The sequence below is a fragment of the Pantherophis guttatus genome, chromosome 4 (genome assembly GCF_059756535.1).
Source record: "Pantherophis guttatus breed Tessera chromosome 4, ASM5975653v1, whole genome shotgun sequence".
Taxonomy (NCBI): domain Eukaryota; kingdom Metazoa; phylum Chordata; class Lepidosauria; order Squamata; family Colubridae; genus Pantherophis; species Pantherophis guttatus.
In genome coordinates, this window is record NC_142066.1 from 21,537,180 (window position 1) to 21,563,122 (window position 25,943).

The 25,943-nt window shown below is 41.9% G+C and overlaps 1 protein-coding gene across 5 annotated transcripts in view; it reads right to left on the reverse strand.

The window, feature by feature from the left end:
- The window catches only part of NFATC4 (nuclear factor of activated T cells 4), a 59,048-nt gene that overhangs the window by 15,954 nt on the left and 17,151 nt on the right, over positions 1-25,943 (reverse strand). For all 5 annotated transcript variants that reach the window (XM_034411466.3, XM_034411467.3, XM_087891769.1 and 2 more), the window contains exons 2-4: positions 22,923-23,904; positions 12,839-13,001; positions 1,690-1,889 (exon numbers count right to left, since the gene is read on the reverse strand). In XM_034411466.3, the coding sequence (XP_034267357.1) occupies positions 1,690-1,889; positions 12,839-13,001; positions 22,923-23,904 (1,345 nt within the window). The remainder of the gene's footprint in view (positions 1-1,689; positions 1,890-12,838; positions 13,002-22,922; positions 23,905-25,943) is intronic.

The window sequence follows — 25,943 nt, forward strand, 5'->3', positions numbered from 1 at the left end:
ACTATTGCAATTTATTGTTCAATTGATTCTGGATACTGTTCTTGTACACCATTTAGAATCAACTGACTGAATCAAACTATCAATTCAATCATTCATGCAATCAATCAATGTCTAAAACCAAGACTATTTTGCTATTCTATTATACAGAAAGATCTCACCAATCCGCATTGGAACTCCATCACTAACTGGCCTCATAAAGTGAAGCATTATGTGGTCATAACCTGATTTAACAATAGTTCTAATGGTGGACATTAGCAAATCACTGCATGTTGTTAAGTAGGATGTCACATGACCGTGACTTGCAACTTCTTGCCAATGACTGCCTGTTGCAAGCTGGTGGTGAAGGTAGCAAATAGAGATCATGTGACCATGGAAAACTGGTATCATATAAGTTATATCCCTTTTATATTCAATTTATCAACATTCGACAGGTTTATGGATACTTGGAAAATAGGGATAGCCAAGAGGGAAAATCCACAATAAATTGCCAGCCATCGGTTATTGGTATCTTTTCTTTTTATGTAGACTGAGAGCATATGCACCAAGACAAATTCCTTGTGTGTCCAATCACACTTGGCCAATAAAAAACTCCTATTCTATTCTATTCTATTCTATTCTATTCTATTCTATTCTATTCGATTCGATTCGATTCGATTCGATTCGATTCGATTCGATTCGATTCGATTCGATTCTACACATGTTTTGCCAATGTTTTAACTGACTTTTTTTCTGACAAATCAAGATACAATCAAGATCAAGTGAAGTACCAATACCATTCTATAAAGCCTTAGTAAGACCATACCTAGAATGCTGCATCCAGTTTTGGTCACCACACTATAAAAAAGATGTTGAGACTAGAAAGAGTGCAGAGAAGAACAACCAAGATGATTAGGGGACTGGAGGCTAAAGCATACAATGAATGGTTACAGGAACTGGGCATGGCAAGTCTAGTGAAGAGAAGGACCAGAGGAGATATGATAGCAGTGTCCCAATATTTGAGGGACTGCCACAGAGAGGAGGGGGTCAAGCTATTTTCCAAAGCACCTGAAGGCCAGACAAGGAATAATGGATGGAAACTGAACAAGGAGAGATTCAACCTAGAAATCAGGAGGAACTGATTTGAGAACAATCAACCAATGGAACAGCTTGCCTTGAAAAGTTGTGGGAGCTTCATCACTGGAAGCTTTCAAGAAGAGACTGGACTGCTATCTGTCATGGTGTAGGCCCTACACTGTAGGATCTCCTGCTTGGGCAGGGGGTTGGACTAGATGACCTACGAGGTCCCTTCCAACTCTGAATTTGTTTACAAAGGTTAAGAAGAGAATTTTCAAGCCCTTCAGTCAAATGACCTTTAGGTTTTTAGCCTACGGTTATGTATTTTTTTCTTTTCCTCTTTCTTTCATTTATATTTTATGTATTCATTTTGCCATTTTTAATCTTGCTAGCTCAGGTCATCTTTGTTTTTTTTTTATATCTGAAATGGACTGAAGGTGATATTGTTAGGATCTTCTCTTTCTCCTTATCGAAAAAAAAGTTAAGAAGGAAAACAAAAGCATAAGATTGAGAAAGGACCAGATCTTTATTCATCTTTATATCATTATCATCATCATCATCATCATCATCACTACTATCACCCAGATGAAGTCCTTTCTTCATCTCTCCACTTTTTTGCGCCTAAAGGAAACTTACTTGGCTGCCATGTTGTTCTCCGGCAGCAGAGACATCTCAAGGACTTTGGTTCCACTGATGATAGATTCGTAACTCGTGGTGGCCACCATTTTCCCAGTGATGCGATGCACCTGGTAGAAAGCGTGAGGACGTAGATTTCGCTCATCCGCTGTTCCAATGAACATTTGTAACGTCAGAGGTTTTTCATCGTAACCTAAAAGCTTGATTGGAAAAGAGAAGGAAGTCATCAACTCATCCCTTTACTCCCAACCACAAATTATTTGTAATAAGACAAAAATATCTATGTATCAGTATGACACATACAGTACTGGCCAAAATTGTGGAAACAATTTGGGAAAAGTGTATTTTTGAGGTCTGATGGCTAATAACACCACTTTTTTGGGGGGGGGTGGAGTTTAAACTGCTGGAATGGACTGGGAATAGCCCAGACCTTAACCCAATTGAAAATCTATCAAGCCGACCAGTGTTAAAAAACCCCGGTTCTGTGGGTATGGCTTAGTTGGGGATGTGGCTTGGTGGTCATGTGACTGGGTGGACGTGGCTAGCTGGTCATGTGACTGGGTGAGTGTGGCTAGCTGGTCATGTGACCAGGTGGGCATGGGTATGTGCATAGGGACTACTCAGAGGGCTGAAAAAAGTCATTTCTGACTGGTCCTCGCACTTATGACCATCCTCACATTTATGCCCATTGTGGCATTCTTAACAACCATGTCAGTCATTTCACCACTACTTCTCTTCACCACGGTGACAAGATAGGGCGCAAAACGTAAAATGTGAGAACAGTTGTAAGTTCAAGGACTGGTCAAAAGTGCGAGGACCGGTCAAAAATAACTTTTTCAGCCCACTGAGTAATCCATATGCACAAAAGGATACAGCAATAGAGAGGAATGAAGGAAGAAGAAGAGAGATGGAAGAAAGAAGGAGAGAGAGGGAAGGAAGAGAAGGGAGGAAGGAAGGGAAGAGAAATTAGAGTAGGAGGGAGGGTAAGAGAGGGAGGAAGAGAGGAGGAGAAGGAGAAAGGAAGAGGAAGTAGGGAGGAGAAGAAGAGGGGGAGGAAGAGAAAGTAAGAAGGAAAGAAAAGAGAGAGGTGGTAGGTTTGAGGAGAAAGATTGCTGTACAGTAAAAAGATGAAATGGAAGAAAGGCAACCCCAAACAAATATAAAGATATTAAGATAAAGAATGAATTGTTAAACTTTAAAGAATAAAAGAGAACAAATATAGAAACACACATACAAACATACAATTTATTTTCTTTGAACAGAGTATTTGGCCGATTCACAAATTTAAACAGTGTTTAGTCATTTCAATTAAATTTACAATTTCTATATTTCCTTTTTGCCATATTTATTCCTCATCTATTTTTTTAAAAAACCAATATTACCCTTCATCCTCATCTCTAATCTTAATTAAATTCAATTTTTCCCTTCTATTCTAAATTATACCCCTTCCCATTGTCATCTATTTTTATATCCATCCTCACATTGGTTAATTATGTAATATTACAGTTGTTTAATATAAATTCAACATTTTAATATAAATCAATTAGTTATATAACTATCTTTTTTGTATATTAATCAATATGAACATGAATATTCCAATTATTTCCATGCAATCCAATTTCTTATAAATCAATTAATTATATTTACCAATAATAATAAACCAAATAATTTCCCCCATATATTCCTCCAAACCACAACTTAACCATTTCTGCTTTCAACACAATATTCAATTAATAGTATCTCAATTATTACAATTCCCTAGTTAAATAGAGCTTTTTTTCTTTTGTGTTTTAAAATCTTGAACTCTCCTTTTTTCCCCTAAATTTCCCATTGTTTGCACTTACCTTTTTTGGTGAAGAAAAAAAAAGAAATCTGCCTGCCTAATTTTCCAACGTTGCAGCAAACAGCAAAGCCAACAGCCTGCTTTACTGTACTTTCAGGTTCGTTTTTCAGCATAGCTAAGGGAAAAAAAATCTGCTCCAGCACTCTTTGCAAGCAAGCAGCAGAGCCCTGAGCAAAACAGCTGAGAGCAAATCAGCTGAGAGTCAGGAGGCCGATCTAATCAACGAGCTAATTAGCCTATGCTGAAGCTCCGTGGGCCAATAAAATTACAAAAAAACACCAAACTATTTGTTAAATTGCTGGCTCGCCTGCCCCTCGCCCACCACTATTTATTGGCAATAAATAGTGGTGCGGAGGGGCAGGGTAAGGGGTGGGGCAAGCCAGCAATTTAACAAATGGTTCGGCCGAACTGCCTAGAACCGGCAGAATCCCACCACTGAAGCCAACTAACGAAACTTGTTAGTCAAAAGCAACCCAGCTATAAAACCCAGTTAATAGAACCAATCATTCAATCTTGGTTTTACATTATAACAGCTGCAGAACTCAAAGACTTGGTTCACTCCATGGGAAGACGTTGTAAGGCCCTAATTCATGCTAAAGGTTACACAACTAAGTATTAACTGACATGGTGATAATTTTTGTATATCTCGTTTTTTCTATGGTGATAATTTTTGTATATCTCGTTTTTTCTACCTGTTTCACTTTCCTTCTTTATACTGTAACTGCTATTCTAATAGCAAATCCTTCATAAAAGTTATTGCATTACATTCTTGATTAAATTATCTTTCTATTGATGTATAATTTTTATGGTACTACTTCAAAAAAAAAGTGGTCTTATTAGCTAGTTTTAGAAAATACACTTTTCCCAAAAGGTTTCCACAATTTGGTCACTACTGTACTTCGATGTGTCAAATATTTGGGGAGGACAATGCATCAAGATCTGGCAATGATTCTCAGACAACAGATTTTTAAATCCGACATTCCAACTATTGTAAAATACATAACTTTCATCTGATTTTGTTCCTAGCTGATTGGCTGTGGGTGCCTATCTTGGGTATTTTATTTGGTAGGTTTTCTTTGGGTGGGGGGATTCCCTTTTGTTCTTGATACAGGTAGTCCTTGACTTAGAAATGCAATTAGGTCTAAAGTTTCTGTTGCTAAGTGAGACAGTCACTAAGTGAGTTTTGCCCCCTTTCTTACCACAGTTATTAAGTGAATCACTGCAGTTGTTGAGTTAGTAACACGGTTGTTAAGTGAACCTGGCTTGCCCCATTGACTTTGCTTGTCAGAAGGTCACAAAAGTTGATCACATGACCCCCGGACATTGCAACGGTCATAAATATGGGTCAGTTACCAAGTGCCTGGATTTTGAGCACATGACCATAGGGATTCTGCAATGGTCGTAAGTGTGAAAAATGGTCATGCCACTTTTTTCAGTGACGTTGTAACTTCAAACAATCATTAAATGAAAGTTGTAAGTCAAGAACTGCCTGTACTCATTTGGATGTACTAATATATTTTTGTGGTAAGGATTTTGTTTTTTCACACTGTCCAGAGTTATCAAAGCATAATTAATTATTGCTGGATCCTACCCGCTGGACCATCTAGTCCAGCAATTTGTTCTCATGGTGATCTACCAACCATACAAGGGTAATAGATGATAGCAATAGCAATAGCATTTAGACTTATATAGCACTTTACAGTGTTTTACAGTCCCCCATCATGCCTCGCTTCGTGGCATCTGCCTGACAGTTCCCTAAAAATGGCTTTCAACAAACTTTGGTCATAGCAATAGCAATAGCAATAGCACTTAGACTTGTATACCACTTCACAGTGCTTTACAGCTCTCTCTAAGCAGTTTACAGAGTCAGCCTATTGCCTCCAACAATCTGGGTCTTCATTTTACCGACCTCAGAAGGATGGAAGGCTGAGTCAACCTTAAGCCTGGTGAGATTTGAACTGCCAAATTTCAGGCAGCTGGCAGGCAACAGAAGTAGCCTGCAGTATTGCACTCTAACCACTGCATCACTGCAGCTCATAAGATGTTCTGTAGTCATCTTCAAGAGTCGGCTACCAGCAGTTTGGCAGTTCGATTCCCACAGGCTCAAAATTAGAATAGAGTAGAGTAGAGTAGAGTAGAGTAGAGTAGAGTAGAGTAGAGTAGAGTAGTGTAGAGTAGAGTAGAGTAGAATAGAATAGAATAGAATAGAATAGAATAGAATAGAATAGAATAGAATAGAATAGAATAGAATAGAATAGAATAGAATAGAATAGAATAGAATAGAATAGAATAACAGAGTTGGAAGGGACCTTGGAGGTCTTCTAGTCCAACTCCCTGCCCAGGCAGGAAACCCTACACCACTTCAAACAAATGGTTATCCAACATTTTACTAAAAATTTCCTGTGTTGGGGCATTCACAACTTCTGGAGGCAAGTTGTTCCACTGATTAATTGTTCTAACTGTTAGGAAATTTCTCCTTAGTTCTAAATTGCTTCTCTCCTTGATTGGTTTCCACCCATTGCTTCTCTCCTTGATTAGTTTCCACCCATTGCTTCTTGTTCTACCTTCAGGTGCTCTGGAGAATAGCTTGACTCCCTCTTCTTTGTGGAAGCCCCTGAGATATTGGAACACTGCTATCATATCACCCCTAGTCCTTCTCTTCATTAAACTAGACCTACCCAGTTCCTTCAACCGTTCTTCATATGTTTTAGCCTCCAGTCCCCTAAACATCTTTGTTGCTCAGCCTTCCATCCTTCTGTCTCTAAACTAATCAAGGAGAGAAGCAACCTGAAATTAAGGAGAAATTTCCTAATTGTGTGGACAATTAACTAGTGGAAGAGCTTTCCTTCAGAAGTTGTAGAAGCTTCATCACTGGAGGCTTTTAAGAAAAGACTGAACAGCCACCTGTCTGAAATGGTACAGGGTCTCCTGCTTGAGCAGGGGATTGGACTAGAAGATCTCCAAGGTCCCTTCCAACTCTATTCGGATTACGTATCCTTGAAAATGCCAAGATTTCAGTGGTGGGGAAAGTGCTCAGGGCATGCATGTAGCAGAAAGAGACCGGAATTAATCTCCGGATGCAAAAAAAAATTAAAAAATCCAGATTTAGTTGGCACCCATCACCGCTTCCAACCAGTAGGAGGAGAAAAGGGGCACCTGAAATAGTTATCACGGTTTAGTTGAAAGGGAAGGGCTGGCTGTGATGCGTCCTTCAGCTTCTCCAGAAGGCTAAATTCCTGTAATTTAAAAATAGGCTAGAGGGCAAATCCCTGTCTTAAATTAAGCCTCCTCTATACCAGTCATTCCCTGCCGTCACCGCCACTATCCCTTCCTCAGGAACCCACAACAGCGCAGCTGGTGACTTCAGCAGTTCGGTGGTCTCGCCTCAAGGGGTTGGCCAGATGTTTTCGATCAGAAGCCAAGCAGTCACAGCTGCACTCGATTTGAGACGCTCCCTTTTTACATTTCTCTCTCCCCCCCACCCCCAAACGTTACTGCAGATGGAACATTCCATAAAGCTGGAGGGGGCTGGAGGGAGGGAAACTCAAGAGAAGCAGCTTGCCAACTTTGGAAGTGGATAGGATGGGGGGCGGTTTGAAGAAAAATTAGAAGCAAGCAAACTGCAGCGGTACTGTAAGATGGAAAGGAAGGGGGGAAAAACTTTGATTTAAAAAAAAAACAGAAATCTTAACAATGCAGGAATTGATCCTTCCAGAAAAAGTGAATCTGGAAAACCGAGGAATTGGTCAGAAAAGTGCAGGAGTAAGAAGTCTTTTGTTTGTGCCCAAGCTTTTCCATCTCTTCCACCAACTCTTGCTTTCTCTGCAGCTCACGATCTCGTGACGTAGAGAGATGGACAGACGGAGGAAAGCAATGCTACAATTTAGGAATCTGAGCGTGGGAAAGGGCAGATTTGACATCCCAGGGATGTGGCCTGGAAGGGGAGATTGAAGCAGGCCCAGCCCAGGAACGCAACGTCGAAACAGAAGGGTGAGGAGATAAATTGATCAAAGCCAGAAAGACGCTTTTTTCTTTCTGACCAGTTCACCAGGATGAAAAAAAAAAATGTCACAAACAAAAAAAATTCAAAGGATTAAAATGGATCTTGTTATGTGTGAGGAAGAAAGACTGGGATCTAATGCACTGAAAATGTCATGATGGTCATATCAGTTTCTAGATGTGGCAGACTAACAGAATAGTAGAGTTGGAAGGGGCCTTGGAGGTCTTCTATTCCAACCTGTTTTAGTCCTATTTTAAATACATTAATAATTATTCCACACACACTGGTTAAGTAAGTAATTAACTCTTGTTTCGTTCATCACAGTGGTGTAATGTTGTAGTTAGAGTATGTTATGCATACCACTGGGGTTTATTTTTTAAAAAAATGATTTTAACAGTTCAGGCAATATAAGATATAACAGAACATATAACAGAATAGCAGAGTTTGAAGGGACCTCGGAGGTCTTCTAGTCCAATCCCCTGCTCAGGCAGGAAACCCTATACCATTTCAAGCAAATGGCTGTCCAATCTCTTCTTAAAAAGTTCCAGTGTTGGAGCACCCACAACTTCTGAAGGAAAGACGTTCCATTGATTAATTGTTCTAATTGTCAGGAAATTTCTCCTTGGTTCTAGATTGCTTCTCTCCTTGATGAGTTTCCATCCATTGCTTCTTGTCCTGCCCTCACGTGCTTTGGAGAATAACTTGACTCCCTCTTCTTTGTGCAGCCCCTGAGATATTGGAACACTGCTATCATGTCACCCCTAGTCCTTCTTTTCACTAGACTAGACATACCCAATTCAACACTACAATTCCCATCGTCCTATCCCTTCCTGGTGGATGACAGGGGTTGTAGTCCAACATAACCAGAGAGACACGTGCACCCAAAGGGCATCAGCCTGAAAACCCAATTTTTCCATCTTTCTTTCTTCTCATTATGAGCTCAAGCTGGCCAGATATCACCCACACATTCCCCTATTTAAAAGAAAAGGTTTCTGTAAGCTAAATATAGTTGGCATCTATTTCACAAGTTCTGAAAGGGGAAAAAAAATATGTGACATTTGCGCTCGGTTTTGTTTTGTTGCTTTGTACACAGCAAGGGAAGTCTTTGAAGTGGGAATAGTTTTCGTCTTTGGGATTTCTGGATGAAGCTTTTCCAACGAGACTTCCCACCCCCTCCAATTCCTGTTCCCGCAAACCTCTCCAAGAGCTCTGACTTTGCTTTGCAGATTACTCCACGTCTGAAAATGTCATACCACACAGACACACACACATGCACACACAAACAAACAAGCAACAAATAACTACTGGAGATTGGAAATGAAATGAAGAGGGATTCATAAAACGGTGAAAATAAAAAAAATAATCTTCAGGGGGCCACGTTGTACAAAGAGAATTTATATAAAATGTTTTATAGGTGGCACCTACCACCAGCTAGGCTAGCCAAAATGTACCAAAATTTATCACCTAAATGCTGGAAATGTGACCAAATACTGGGCACTTATTACCACATGTGGTGGACATGTAAAAGAGCAAAAGAATACTGGCAAAAGATTTGAATGTGGTTGGAAGAAATGACCAGGCAGAGATTGGAATTCAAACCAAAATTATTTATAATTCCTATTAGGAATTATAAAAGGAGATCTAAATAAAGAGTTAACATATTTAATATTGCATATCACAACAGCAGCAAGAATAGTTTATGCCCAACAGTGGAAGAGTGAAAATATACCTAAAGAAAGGGAAATAAATAAAGAAAATACTTGACTGTGCAGAATGTGATAGATTGACGCTTTGAACTGAAAAACAAAGGAGAGATAGAATACTATGAGATTTGGAATAGATTTTATCAATGGTTAGACTTAAGGAATAGAAGTCAGAACGAGTAAGAATGAGGATGCATAGATTGAAACAAAAAGCAATATACAGTATGTAATATAGTATGTAAATGTAAGCATGTATAAGAGGTTAAGTATGTGTATATAATTAGTAAGTAGTAATGTATATTGAATACATAAGAGACTTGTGTTATACTTTATATGGTGGAGATATCGCCAAAAACAGTTCCATCATGTACAAAAACATTTTTAACAATAAAGGTTTTTAAAAATTAAAAAAAAAAATCTTCAGGGCAATAACTTGTTAAATCACTTTTCTTGAAGGCAACACAGTTTGTAATGTAAAAAAAAAAGATGGAATTGTAATTACCGTATTTTTCCAAGTATAAGACGTACCTTTTTCCCCCCTCAAAAAGAGGGTGAAAATCTGGGTGGGTCTTATACTCCGAATGTAGCCATGCCCAGCTTCTCAAACAGAGGTTTCAGAGGCTGAAAAAAGCACCAAAAATGAAGCTTTAGAAAAGAAGCCCCCAAACAGAGCTTCAGAGGCTATATTTCTGAAGCTCTGTTTCGGAGGCTTTCAGAGGCAGGAAAAAAAAGCAAAAAAAAAAAAAAAAAGCAAGGCACAGAACTCACAACCAGGGAACCTGTTGCTAAAATTCACCTCTGGGAACAGCTGATTGGGGGATTCCAGGAAGCCGATCCACCTGCCAATCAGCTTTTTCCTTATTTTCCTCCCCAAAAACTAAGGTGCGTCTTATACTCTGATGCATCTTGTACTCCGAAAAATATGGTATGGGATGACTTCAGAAGCATCAGAATATTCTCAGGAAAAGTCTTGCCTTAAATTCAAGGTTAAATCAAGATAAAGAGAAAATTGTGCGCCTCTTTCTAACTACCACAGTAGTGGCCAAAATTGTGGAAACCATTTGGGAAAAGTGTATTTTTGAGGTTTGATGGCTAATAATACCACTTTTTTTTTTTTTGGAGTTTCAAGATAATCATATTTGTTTTTTCTATGTGTTTCACTTTTCTTCTTTATACTGTAACTGCTATTCTAATAGCAAATCCTTCATAAAAGTTATTGCATTACATTCTTCATTAAATTATCTTTCCATTGATATATAATTTTATGGTACTACTCCCCCCCAAAAAGTGATGTTATTAGCTAGTTTTACACTTCTAATAAATACACTTTTCCCAAAAGGTTTCCACAATTTTGACCACTACTATAAATACAACTCAAACTGGAAGAGATATGTACAATTTGCCTAAATTGAGAGAGAAATTTGAATCGTTGACGTTCTAATTTGATGTATGTCTGAAGGAAGAGAGAACATGTGAATCCAAGTTAAACAAAACAACTTGTATTTTATAGAGCATTTATGTACATAAAACATCCCTCTCTGGTTATATAACCCGAATCTAAGACTTAGAATTTGGCCTCAGTCTCACAGACACAGAAAGATGTGGTTGGAGAATGTATTTCTGAAGGAAAATGAATATATATATATAACAAATATATATATATATATTCCAAGTTCCTTGCTAACAACGGAAAGAAAACCTGGCACAGTGTTTCTCAACCTTGGCAATTTTAAGCTGTGTGGATTTCAACTCCCAGAAACCCCAGTCAGTATGCTGTCTGAGGTAACCTGGGAGTTGAAATCCATACATCTTAAAGTTGCTAACGTTAAGAAACATCATGCTAGCACATAAGGGGAAAAGATGGATGAAAAATCGTATCCTTTTCCCTTTTATCATGAGATAGTAGGAGCCTGGATAGCTCAACAGACTAAAAAGCCTGTTATTAACACTCAGCTGTCTGCAATTATTGTAAGTTCGAATCTCGCCAAGGCTCAAGGTTGACTCAGCCTTCCATCCTTTCTAAGGTAGGTAAATTGAGGACCCAGTTTGTGGGGGCAATAAGCTGACTTTGTATAAAATATACAAAAGTATGAAGGCTATTGCTCAACGCATTGTAAGCCGCCCTGAGTCTCCAGAGAAGGGTGGCATATAAATCAAATTAAAAAAAAATAGTAGAATTCTGATGGACTCCGGTCAGCGGTAGGTTTCACATATTGTTACCACCAGTTCACTGTGTGTGCTCATGCTCGCTTTACATGTACGTGCTTTCCCCACATTTGTTAGGCCTTCCGTGCATGTGTTTTGTTCATGCATGCGCCTTCTGCGCATGCGCCCGGCCTCAAAAACGTGACTAAGTCGGATGCCATTATGCCAGGGCAGTCACCGTTATCGGTTTTCCCAAATCAGTCTGAACCGGCTGAATACCACCTCTGACTCCGATGCTGAACACGGAGTTGTAAAAGCATTCAAAAGTGAGAATGTCCCACACAATCTCAAGTGAAAAGCACTGTTTTAGAAGATGGACTACAATGCCCATTGTTTGTTAGTAGCAATGAGTGTGAGCCAGCGCTGTCCGAAGACGTCTCCATGGTCATGTGGCCAGTATGACTAAATGCTGAAGGCGCACAGAATCTGTTACCTTCCCACCAAAGGTGGTCCCTATTTTTCTACTTGCATTTTTTATGTGCTTTCGAACTGCTAGGTTGGCAGAAGCTGGGACAAGTAACGGGAGCTCACCCCATTACATGGCACTAAGGATTCGAACTGCTGAACTGCTGACCTTTCAATCGACAAGCTCAGTGTCTTAGCTACTGAGCCACCACATCCTTCCTGAATATTCTAAATATTAAATATTTAAATATTAAATATTCCGAATAATCCTAAATATTAATTTATATCCCGCCTCTATTGTTTTTTTGAAGTAACGCTGAAGGAAGTTCTTGGATGAGAAGTGAAATGTCTTCAAACAAAAACCAGAAAGCCCAGTTGTCTCTTGAAAAAACACCTTTGGGATAACCATGACCTGGATGACTGAGAATCTCCATAGACAGCTTTCTAACCTGGTGCCTTAACCGCTAGACCAAAGTGGCTCTTTAATCAGTGGTGGGATTCAAATTTTTCTACTACTGGTGTTGTGGGCATGGCTTATTGGGCATGGCTTGGCTTGGTGGGGCAGCACCTTGCTGTGAGTGACACCGAGTTGGCCATGCCCACACAGTTACATGACGCCCACCAAGCCACGCCCACCAAGCCACGCCCACAGAACGGGGAAAAAAGGCAGCTTATGCGGCTTGTCCCTTTATGGTCCCCCTCCCCCCAGCGTTAAAGTATCTTAAAGGGACACCACGGTCCGGCTGCCTTCTGAGTAGCTCCGCTCCGATGCTGTCCCTCCGGCGAGCAGTGAGTGGGTGGGAAGGGGTGGGGCCAACCAGAGATGGTATTTGCTGGTTCAGCGAACCAGTCCAAATTTCTGCTACCGGTTCCCCCGAACCTGTCCGATCCGGCTGAATATCACCTCTGTCTTTAATGTACTGCTGATTATGATCAAAAGGCTGTCATGGCAGCTAATAAGAAATTATGCTTATCATCTCATCCCTCAGTTACCTTCACTACAGGATGTCCTCCTGGGGTGGCTTTCACAGCACCCCTGCTGCCCTCCGTCTCATAGTGGGCCCGGTGATGGGTTCGAGGCTGCACTTCGATCTTCAGTTCATACTGCTCATACTGACTGGGGAGAGGCCAGTCCAGAGGTGGAAGAGCAGAAGATCTGTTGAGAAAAGCAGAAAGGCATTTGAGGTTGACCTTGATAGACCATCTCCACTAGGTGGGACAGGCAGTTGTCAGGTCAATGGGCAGGTAAGATTGAGCAGATTCAGGAAGCCAAAAGGCTCCCATCTCTGCAGTCAGATTAAGAGCACTTTTTTCTCCCAAAACTTGGTCACTTGGGTAGCTGCTGAGAATTGAACCAGATCTCCTTTCGGCATAAAATATGGGTCTCGGCTTGCTTGGCCATACTTGTGCTGAAGTGCCACAAAAGACTCGAACCCGCTGGAATGCTGGTCAAAAGCAGGTTTATTACAGCTACAAGCCAACTACAAGACAAATGGAGTTCTGCAGGTTTAAAGTTGGCGCTGAGAGCTTCCGCCTCTCAGCGCCCATTTTCTAGGCAAGTCCACGCCCCCAATCACTCAGGGTCTTGCTGTGCCAACTATCACAGCTGTTGGGGGGAAATGTGCTCAGCCGAGCTGCTCATTATCCCTGTCCACATCATCTCCCTGCATTATCCTTCTTCGATCACCAGCAACAACTTCAGCTGCTTATCACCCAATGCCACCATTACCATTCGTATCACGGTCCCTACTAACACCCATGTACCCTCGCCATGCTTCGTATCTGGTATGTTTGTCTCCCACCCTGATCCCCGTTGCATCAGGTTTGTTTTGCCGCCCGCCTGAATCCTCATTAGTTGCGGTTTGTGTGTAGAGCGGCAGATGTGATGGACGCGGCTCAACAATGGGTTTTAACACAAAATTAGGGCTCAGTTCAAAATCTAAGCCACACACCAGCACAATAACATATTCCCTCCCCCAAATCATCACATCTGCTGCTACTACAAGTCTTTAAACTTCTTCCCATCTCTAGGGTTCATAACTACTGGATTCAGAACATCTACTTCTAGCTAATACAGAAAGAATTTATATTGCAAGTATTTTAACAAATTAACGGAGTTGGAAGGGACCTTGTGGGTCATCTAGTCCAACCCCCCCCACTCAAGTAGGAGACCCTATACCATTTCTGACAAATGGCAGTCCAGTCTCTTCTTGAAAGCCTCCAGTGATGAAGCCCCCACAACTTCCGAAGGCAACTTCTGTTCCATTGGCTGATTGTTTTCATTGTCAAAAAATTTCTCCTTATTTCTAGGTTGAATCTTTCCTTGATCAGTTTCCATCCATTATTCCTTGTCTGGCCTTGAGGTGCTTTGGAGAATACCTTGACTGCCTCCTCTCTGTGGAAGCCACTCAAATATTAGACCATTGCTATCATGGTCCTTCTCTTCACTAGACTAGCCACGCCCAGTTCCTGTAACAGTTTAGATTTCAATATTTAAAATATTACCATCCCAGTTCATCTGGAGAGGTATTTTAACTTAGTAGAAGGAAAATCCAATTATATTCCAACTTCCCTTATGTCAGATTTTCAGTGCAAGAAGAGCTTTGCTCTTTAGAACTAAAGTTTATCTAACTTTTATTCAGTGACAACAAATGCAGTTAATCCTTAATTTACAACCAATTTGTTTAGTGACTGTTTGAAGTTACGGTGGCACTGAAAAAAGTGATCGATGACCGTTGTTCACACTTATGACCATTGCAGCATCCCCAGTCACATGATCAAAATTTAGATGCTTGATAGCTGACTCATATTTGTGACTGTTGCAGTGTCCTGGAGTCATGTAATCACATTTTATAACCTTCTGATAAAAAAAGTCAATGGGGAAACTGGATTCACTTAACAATCGTGACAAGGAAGTCATAAAATGTGCCAAAACTCACTTAGCAACTGAGACTTTATGGGCTCCATTTTGGTTTTCAGTCAAGGATTACTTGTGCTTACTTCTGGTCTTAGAACCTTGCATTCTGAGGATATACTGCCTAAAAATAGAATGGAATGGAATGGAATGGAATGGAATGGAATGGAATGGAACGGAACGGAACGGAACGGAACGGATCGGAACGGATCGAAACAAAACAGAACAGAACAGAACAGAACAGAATAGGACTATATGGAATGGAATAGAATAACAGAGTTGGAAGGGACCTTGGAGGCCTTCTAGTCCAACCCCCTGCTTAGGCAAGAAACTCTACACCACTTCAGACAAATGGTTATCCAACATCTTCTTTAAAACTTCCAGTGTTGGAGCATTCACAACATCTGAAGGCAAGTTGTTCCACTGATTCATTGTTCTGACTGTCAGGAAGTTTCTCCTTAGTTCTAAGTTGCTTCTCTTCTTCATTAGTTTCCACCCATTGCTTCTTGTCCTACCCTCAAGTGCTTTGGAGAACAGCTTGATCCCCTCTTCTCTGTGGCAGCCCCTGAGATATTGGAACACTGCTATCGTGTCAGCCCTAGTCCTTCTTTTCATCAAACTAAACATACCCAGTTCCAGCAATCGTTCTGTATATGTTTTAGCCTCCAGTCCCCTAATCATCTTTGTTGCTCTTCTCCGCACTCTTTCTAGAGTCTCAACATCTTTTTTACATCGTGGCGACCAAAACTGAATGCAGTATTCCAAGTGTGGCCTTACCAATACATTATAAAGTAGTATTAACACTTCATGTGATCTTGATTCTATCCCTCTGTTTATGCAGCCTAGAACTGTGTTGGCTGTTTTGGCAGCTGCTGCACACGGCTGGCTCATATTTAAACAGTTGTCCACTAGGACTCCAAGATCCCTCTCACAGTTACTACGAGGAGGCTTTATTGTAGCTCAGCAAGTAATTCAATTGCGCAAAGCCTTGGCCATCATAGAATGCCATACTGAATTCCGTATGTTTATTTTACAGTTATTTTCTATTTTGTAAAGGCAATTCTGAGGTCTTTTTCTAAATCAATTTCACAGTGTCATTTCAGCTTAAAGTGAAGGGGGAAAGAGGAAGGAAAGTCCTTTTTGTGCTGCTATACCTAATTTTATCAACTTTCTCCACAGCATTTTTTTCTCATGTGGAAAATATTGATATTATTAGATTTCTAAAGTTAACGGTAGATCTTTTAATCTCTGTGATCATTTCAGATAACCTGCTCTGTGTTGTTTTTGGTTTTATGGTATCCATTTTAAGATGGGACCTCAAAATGCTCAGTTCATGGACTTAATGAAAAGTGACCCTACAATGTTGTCTTTTTCAAATAATAACAACAACAGTACTAGCAGATTTTCCTTCGCTACAATTCAAAATTAAAATATAAAGGTTCAGAGTTCTCAAAAGAAACTGGATCAAGGGTAAAACCCTCCCATGGAGACGGAAATGACATTTGTTTGGTGTGTGTTTTAATAATAATTACGCCACTGTCCCCATTTGCATTTTCTGATCACACCGCATGGATGCAATTTTCATTTGTTTTCCATATTTCTTTCTTCTTCTTCTTTTTTTGCAATGCAGTTTTAAAAAACCGCATGTAAAATACAAGGCTTAAAGAAAACTGCACGTAAAACAGTATTGGCTTGCTGCGTGCACTATTATTAAAAAAATAGCAAATTTGTGTAAGAATGAGATGAAGCTCTATAAATCATCAACTTATAACACAGAACTGGGACCAGGTTTTAGTCATATGTAAGGGGGTTGTAAGTTGAGGCACCCAAGCCACCAGACACAATTTTACAACCATTTTTATAGCGTTGTTAAGTGAACCTTGTGATCATTTAAATTTTAAATTGAAATTTTAATTTGTTTTAAATTTATTGGGATTTTAATTGCCGTGGGCCAATATTATTTAATTTGGTTTTAAATTGTTTTTAACTTTTGTATTCTGTATTTTATCCTGTGCCTGTTCACCGCCCTGAGTCCTTCGGGGGTAGGGCGGTATACAAATTTAATAAAACAAACAAACAAACAAACATAGGTTTAAACCCATTCTTCCTAAATCACTAAAAACAGTGCAAATTGTGGTCAGATGACCACAGGATGTCGCATGCCCACAGTTATGGCTCCATGTGCCACCTGTGGCATGCGTGCCATAGGTTTGCCATCACGGATATAGGATCACCTGCTTGAGTAGGGGCCTGAACTAAAAGACCTCCAAAGTCCCTTCTAGCTCTATTCTGATTCTGATTCCAATTGACTGGTGAGTAGAGGTTGCAGGTCCTCCCAATAGGTCCGTTATCAGCAAATAGTTCAGATCTTCACTTTAAATTCCTTCTTTCTTCCTACATGCACTCTATCTCATCTTCTGAGAAAGCACTAATTATAAATGATGCAGTCAATGTGAGAGGAATCTTGGAGTCCTAGTGGACAACCATTTAAATATGAGCCAGCAGTGTGCAGCAGCTGCCAAAAAAGCCAACACAGTTCTAGGCTGCATAATCAGAGGGATAGAGTCAAGATCATGTGAAGTATTAATACCACTTTATAATGCCTTGGTAAGATCACGCTTGGAATACTGCATCCAGTTTTGGTCACCATGATGTAAAAAAGATGTTGAGACTCTAGAAAGAGTGCAGAGAAGAGCAACAAAGATGATTAGGGGACAGGAGGCTAAAACATATGAAGAACAGTTGCCGGAACTGGGTATGTCTAGTCTTATGAAAAGAAGGAGTAGGGGGAGGGGTGAAATCTACTTACCTTCCTTACCAGTTCGGAAGCACCGGTGCGCACACCTTCTGCGCAAGCTCAAAACCTTCTGCGCATGCCCAGAAGATAAAAAAAACATTACTTCCTGGTTAAAACCAGTAAATAATGACACCCAGGCAGCAATTGCTACCAGATTGCCGAACCACAGGGAAAAATTGCTACCGGATTGGGCAATCTGGTCCGATCCAGGAGCATTTCACCCGTGAGTAGGGTGACATGATAACAGTGTTCCGATATCTCAGGGGCTGCCACAAAGAAGAGGGAGTCAAGCACTTGAGGGTAGGACAAGAAGCAATGGGTGGAAACTAATCAAGGAGAGAAGCAACCTAGAACTAAGGAGAAATTTCCTAACAGTTAGAACAATTAAATCAGTGGAAGAACTTGCCTCCAGAAGTCGTGAATGCTCCAACACTGGAAGTTTTTACAAAGATGTTGGATAGCCATTTGTCTGAAGTGGTGTAGAGTTTCCTGCCTAGGAAGAGGGTTAGACTAGAAGACCTCCAAAGTCCCTTCCAACTCTGTTATTCTGATAACTCAGATACATTTCAAAAAAGATTTTAAAAATTCTAAGCAGCGTTTCTTTACAAAAATCAACAACAACAACAAAAACCTGATGGGGTTTAGTATAGAATTAAGCTGACCCTGAAGTGTAGAATTATAAAAAGGGACTGGTGGAATGCACAAAAGGAAGACGGCTGATCTACCACGCAGGCAAAATTCTTCCGATCCAACTGCTTACCTTAACAGGGAACGAACCACGGTCTGTTTATGCCAGCAACCCATCTCAACAGCCCTGGAGCTGGGATCTGGGATGTGTAACAGGAGACATCAGCCTTTTCTGCCTGGGCTGGCTTGACAGATTGTTTTATACAACAGACCCACTGGCAGTCAGACCAAAAGGCTGACGGAGCCACAAAAGGCTAGTTTGAAGGTAGCTAAAAGAATGGAGATTCTGGGTATCCCATTTACCCCATCGCCCTGAGCCAAAGGAATTAAAATTAGGGGAGGAGAATGAGAACTACGATCAGGCAAAAGTTTTTTGGACAAAAGTCCCACGCCTAACTAGTTTCTTGGTAGGGTAGCAGTGGTGGTATTCAGCCAGTTTGGGCAAATTGGTAGCGGTGGTTGCGGGTGGCTCCACCTGGACATAATCATGTCCCATTTGTCCACATTTTTGATGCTCTGCGCATACGTGGAAGGCCCTGCGCGCGCTCACAGTAGCGAAGATAAGTGAATACCACCCCTGTATGGTAGGGATGATGGAGGATTTTAAAAAGCAAGTTAATGATTGTGATGCTGAAGAATGGGTACAAGTGAGTGTTGGAATACAAATTTTTTTACTATTGGTTCTGTGAGCGTGGCTTGGTGGGCATGGCTTGATGGGCATGGCAGGGGAAGGCTACTGCAAAATCCCCATTTCCTCCCCACTCCAGGGGAAGGATATTGCAAAATCCCCATTCCCTCCCCACTCCAGGGGAAGGATACTGCAAAATCCCCATTCCCTCCCCACTCCTGGGGGAAGGATATTGCAAAATCTCCATTCCCACCCCACTCTGGGGCCAGCCAGAGGTGGTATTTGCTGGTTCTCCAAACTACTCTAAATTTCTGCTACCAGTTCTCCAGAACCTGTCAGAAACTGCTGAATTTCACCCCTGGTACAGGCAGTCCTCGATTTACAACCACAATTGAGCCCAAAATTTATATTGCTAAGCAAGACCTTTGTTAAGTGAGTCTTGCCCTATTTTACGTCCTTTCTTCCCACAGCGGTTTAGTGAATTGTTGGATGCTTATCCTACGGTTGGGTAGATAATATATAGAAAACTATGTTCTGTAATTTTAACTGCTACTATATGACTACTTGGCTGTGCTAAGCAGACATAAAAGAAGGCAGGAAGTTCATTTACTTCTGCTCCTGCTACTAGAAGGCTGAACTGCTGAAAGGAACTGTGTCTGTGTTACTGAAGAGAACTGGAATTGTAAGCAAACTATGTTTTTGTGTTGAACCGTGATTACTTCAAGTGTTATCTTTGTTTTGACAAGCCAAGTTTGTTTGTTTTTTACTACAAGTAAAGACTGTTTATTTTTCTTTAAACATTCAGAGTCTGTGAGTATCTGTGTGTTTTTGCTAAGCAACGTATCTATTCGCTGTCTGGTCCGTTGCACCACTTTGCAGAGGGCAGTTTTACCCTCAACATGAATCCCTGCCGTTGTTAAGTTAGTACAGGGGTCTGCAACCTTAAACACTCAAAAAGCCATTTGGACCTGTTTCCCACAGAAAAGAAACCACTGGGAGCCACAAAACCTTTCTCGTGCCTGACTATTTTTTGAGCGACCAGAAAACAAGCATATGTAGTTGAATTAAATGTTCTGTTTTCTTATGAAACTTTTCTTTTCTTGGATTTATCCATGGTTATTGAAAAGCTCAATAAATTGTGTGCCGGCGGGTGACAGGGAGCCGCAGCAGAGGGGTGAAAGAGCCACATGCGGCTCCAGAGCCACAGGTTGCTGACTCCTGAGTTAGTAACACGGTTGCTAAGTGAATCTGGCTTCCTCACTGACTTTGCTTGTCAGATGATCACCTGACCCCCAGGACATAAATATGAGTCAGTGGCCAAGCATCTGAATTTTGATCATGGGGATGCTGCAACGGTCATAAGCATGAGAAATGGTCACTAATAAAGGAGAATATTTATAGTTGAGGATTGACTTGAGGGGTGCTTGGTGCTCTCTGAGCTTGCTTGTTTTCTTGAAAACTTTTCATTATCCAAACTAGGTAACATCATCAGTTACCTAGCAAACCCTGATGATGTTACCTAGTTTGGTGACATCATTAGTGCTAGCTAGATAACTAGTTACCTAGTTTGGGTAATGAAATGTCTGCAAGAAAGCAAGAAAGCTCAGAGAGCACCAAGGATCCCTCAGATCATAAGTCACTTTTTTCAATGCTGTTGTAACTTCAAATAGTCATTAAACGAACTTTTGTAAATTGATTTTTGTAATTGGGAACATAAATAATCCAGAAAGAAACCAGTGTTCAGACCTGTGAGCAGTGGTGGTATTCAAATAATTTAACAACCGGTTCTCTGCCCTAATGACCGGCTGGGTGGGCATGGCCAGGGGGTGTGACAGGCAGCACTCAGCCTCCTGCAGCCTCCTGGGAGCAAAAACAGGCAGCGGGGGGGGGGACAACGCTCCCCCGCCCCGCTTTTGGCCTGCACTTATCTGAGAGCCAAAACGGGGCATGTGGGGGACTCCTGAAAGAGGCAGGACAGGGGAAGGGCCAACCAGCAATTTAACAACCAGTTCACCTGAACCAGCCCGAACTGGCCCGAACCAACTGAATCCCACCACTGCCTAATTGAAGAGGCTGTAACTTTCTATGGCTCAGGAAGAAAGGCAAAAAACTTTCTCCTTGCAAAGTTTGTCCCTATAAACCAGGGGTGGCCAAATGTTTAGCAAAAGAAGTCCTTTTTTTTAATTTTTAAAGGATTTGGGAGTAAGGCGGAGACAGAGGGAAGTAATGGTCCTCCTGATCATGGCTGCTTTGAGAGTTATTAGTAAACTGAGCACAGTTTTGTTTTGCAAATCTATGGATTTCACGCAGAGCCAATCAGGGTTTGCCCTTTGTGGAAGAGATCTGAAAGCAAAAGAATTGGCAGCCAATCATGGCTTATTTGCTTCCCAAGAAATCAGGTTATTCTTCCATTACTTGTGGTCGCGTCCAATAAAAAGAACTTAAATTGCTAGGGTTTGCCCATGTTGGTGGCATGCCACAACTGTGTGGGCTCCTCCCTCCAGGTATGCCAGCCTGGTATTGTGGCCCGCCAGTGGCCAGCAAAGCTGGCAGCAGATCCGGACAGTGAGGAGGTTGGGGAGGAACGTGGGCCAGTCCTGGAGTCTGGGGAAGGCTCGGATGATGGCTCTGAGTCAGAGGCAGAGAGGGGGCCAAGGCCATCTGGTAGTTCTTTGCTGCCTCTGGAGTCTCCAGAGTCTGACATCAGTGAGGCAGAAGAACAGTGTGGGCCTGTTCCCAGTGTGCACATGCGCAGAGCTGCCAGGAGACAGGAACAATTAAGGAAACAGGGTCAACTTGGGAGTAAGGCTTGGAGATGATTGGCCCCTCCCATAAGACATAAAAGAGAAGCGAACGGGATGTGAGCTTTTGCAGGAAGCAATTAGTTCATTTGGCCGATTCAAGATTTGAAAATTCTGTATGTGACTGTGTGCCAAGTTTGGCCTTGCCCTGCGTCTGGAAATTAGCTCTTTGGCAGCGTTCCATGTGAGATAGGTGGGTGTTGATAAACTTCCCCTGAAAGACTGTTTATCAAGCCTTGCAGACTGTAAATGAAAGTAATTTACAGCCGTATGAATTAAAGAGGTTTCTCGGGACTAGGTTTGTGCTGTTTAATTTCTAAGGAAGCCTAGGTCAGAATACCTGGTACCATAGTTATATGCCAGCAGCTGCAAGGTGAATTTAGCAGATTTTCTCTGAAAGGAGTGTGCAACTCGGCTTTAAATGCAAGGAAACAATGCCTGGACACCAAGGGGATAAATCATGTCATTAAGTCATGGCAAGGACCAACCACAATAGCATTTGGTTGCAGGTAGTCCTTGATTTATGACCACAACTGAGCCCAAAAATTATGTTGCTAAGCGAGATAGCCTTTACAACCTTTCTTGCCACAGTTGTTAAGTGAATCATTGCAGGCGTTAAAGGAGTGGCACTGTCGTTAAGTGAATCTGGATTGACTTTGCTGATCGGAAGGTCACAAAAGAAAATCACACGGGACACTACAAGCATCATAAATATGATCCAGTTGCCAAGTGTCCAAATTTTGATCACGTGAACATGGGGATATTGCAAAGGTTGTAAGTGAGAAAAATGGTCATGTCACTTTTTTTTCAGTGCCGTTTTAACTTCGAACGGTCATTAAACAAATGGTTGTAAGTCAAAGACTACCTGCATTTAATAAATGGAGGGCAATCAGTGTTGGTTTAACACACCCTGGAGTTATAGAGCCAATAATGTATTATTCCCCCATCATGCCTCGCTTCGTGGCATCTGCCTGACAGATCCCTAAAAATGTATCTCAACAAACTTTGGTCATAGCAAAAAGAATAGCGATAGCACTTAGACTTATATACCGCTTAACAGTGCTTTCCAGCCCTCTCTAAGCAGTTTACAGAGTCAGCATCTTGCCCCCAAGAATCTGGGCCCTCATTTTACCAACCTCGGAAGGATGGAAGGCTGAGTCAACCTTGAGCCTAATAAGATTCAATCTGCCAAAGTTTGCATGTCTTGACAAGAAATGGAAGTTCTCCTCTCTCACATGAACCTCACATACCTGAAGAGAGGACTGTGGCCTCCAAGACGAGCTTTGGACCAGGACAAGGGGGATGGCACAGCCAGATAATCCATCCCTTCTTTGCGGGTGATCCCAAGTCCCCCACTACCCATGGGGCCACCACCCACATCTTCTCCATTGCAGCTCCCTTCTTCCTTCCGGGCCACCGTCTGCTCGGTTGAAGTCTTGCGAGCTTTTTGAGGGATGCTTTCCACCAGCCGTGCAGTGGGACAATTAAACGGGACCACGTCGGTGCTTAATTCCAAGGTGTCCCCTGGTGCCTCCTCACCAAGACTACCCCGCCGGGAGAGGCACGGCGATACAGAAGAATGTGTCTCCGAACTGGAGTAGCGTCTTTTGCCACAGGGGGACGATGGTCGCGGTCCAATAAGCAGCCACGTATCCTCCGTTCCCCGACTTGGGGAGTAGCTGGTGCTGTAAGTTGGCCAGGATTCTTCAGGGGACGACCACGGCTTGGGAGATGCTCGGGGCGAACCCAAGGGTGAACTAAGGGCAAAACGAGCTGCAGCCTCATTTAGCTCGTGTTCCACGTCATCTCCAGCAGGGGCCTCGTCATCCGAAAAGAAGCTCCATGGGGAGACACTTCCACTGCTAGCAGGACTTGGGGTAAAGAATCCGGAAGAAGGAGCTGCTTCCCGGTAACCCCCAAAAGCCTCCAGCAAGAGATAGTCCCGAGGAGAAGAGTCCCACTCATCTTCATCAGTCCGTTGGCTTGGAGAAATAGTGGTGATTTGGATGCTGGGGCATTCGAGCACCCGGGAACCACCCAGCCGCACCTGCCGGGCCGGTTGGCTCTCGAAGGTGTCGCCATCCAAGTTGGCAGGACGGGGTGGAGGAGAGTGCATGCCAGCACGGCCCCCTCCAAGATGCATAGGACATGGGATGCCCAAAGGAGAGGCATAAGGCGGAGGGTCTCCAAGGGTAAGCGAACAATAACCAGGGAGATTGTCTGCTTCCAAGTCTGTAAAAAAAGACAGAAAGTGTGAATTAAGAGTTCCTCTGTTGGATTTAATCACAGAGTCAGCTGGGCCAAGAAATTTCCTCATGGAAATTCTCAGGAAAGGCAATCTGGAAATAATTACCACTGACTTCTAGCTCCCACCTGTATTGGAGCATTAAAGATAGACAGATATTCCTCGACATAGGACTACAACGAAGCCTGAAACTTCTGTTGTTAAATGAGACAGTTGTTAAGGGAGTTTTACCCCATTTTACACCCTTTCTTGCCACAGTGGTTAAGTGAATCCAGGGGTGAAATGCTACTGATTCGCACCGGTTCAGGCAAACCAGTAGCGGTGGCAGCAGATGGTTCGGAGAACTGGTAGCGACGGCAGCACAAGCTCCACCCACCCGCCTGAATGTCATTACTTCCTGGCTTTAACCAGGAAATAACCTGTTTTTGACCCTCTGCGCATGCGCAGTGGGTCCAAAATCGCATGTGATATGCAAGGAGCGTGCACTTCCGAACCGGTAGGGAAGGTAAGTAGATTTCACCCCTGAGTGAATCACTACTGTTGTTAAGTTAGTAACATAGTTGTTAAATGAATCTGGTTTTCCTTGTTGGAAGGTCACAAAAGGGGAAGGTTGCATATGACCATGAGACACTGCAACCGTCATAAATATGAATTAGTTGCCAAGCATCTGCATTTTGATCACATGACCACAGGGATGCTGTGATGGTCATAAGTGGGGAAAACAGTGATAAATCACTTTTTTTCAGTAGCATTGTAACTTTGAATGGTCACTAAATGAAAGGTTATAAGTTGGGGACTACCTGTATCACTGCAGTATATGATGGTTCTACTCTTAGTTTTTTGGTGCTAATAATGGTCTGGAGATGAGATCCCTAGAATTTAGGTCAGTGTTTGTCACCTTTGGGAACTTGAAGGTGTATGGACTTCAACTCCCAGAATTCCCCAGCTAGATGGGGAATTCTGGGAGGGAGTGGTGCAGTAGCCTAGAGGTGGAGCTCTCATCTCACAATCAGGAGGCTGTGAGTTCAATTCTAGGTAGAGGTAGATATTTCTCTCTCTGGGCACAATGAGAATAGATCTGCTGAACAAAACTCCGCACTGGTGATGGGAAAGGCATCTGGCCATTAAACACTCTGCTGGCTCCTTTCAGTTGCCCAGACTCCATCCTGCAAGGGATTATGGGGTCATTAAAAGTTGATGATGGGGAATTCTGGGAGTTGAAGTCCACACATCTTCAAGTTCCCAAGGTTGACAAACACTGCATGAGATGAATACTTCTCTTATTTAAACCCAAAATATTTGTGCAATTAGATCTATTTATATCTTGTAGCAATGAATTCCACCAACTCCTTATACATTTTCATTGCCAGGTTTTTTTTCTTCTTGGTCCAGATTACAGATAATCCTCGACTTACGACCATAACTGAACCCAAAATTTCTGCTGCTAAGTGAGACATTGGCTCAGTTAGTTTTGCCCCATTTTACGACCTTTCATGCCACAGTTGCTAAGTGAACCACTGCAGTTATTAAATGAGTAACAAGGTTGTTAAGTGAATCCGGCTTCCCCACTGACTTTACTTATCAGAAGGTCGCAAAAGGGGATTACATGACCCCAGGACACTGAAACCATCATAAATGAGAGTCAGTTGCCAAAGGTCTGAATTTTCATTACATGACCAACTGGGTTTTATCATAGATTTTAGTTGCTTTGTATTATTTTATAGATTTTTTTAATTGTATATTTACTGAGTGTTTTTATTTGTTCTGGCCTCTAGTCTATGACTGTAATAGACTGGAATGATTAATTACATGACCATGGGAATACTGCATTGGTTATAAGTGTTGAAAAGTGGTCATAAGTCCCTTTTTTCAGTACTGCCCTGTTTCCCCGAAAATAAGACCCAGAAGGAAACTAAGGCCTAGAATGATTTTTCAGGATGTTCGTAATATAAGCCCTACCCCAAAAATGAGCCCCAAGCTTAAGATCATCAGCAGACGGAGGCGTTTAGTACTGTATTTCTTCCAA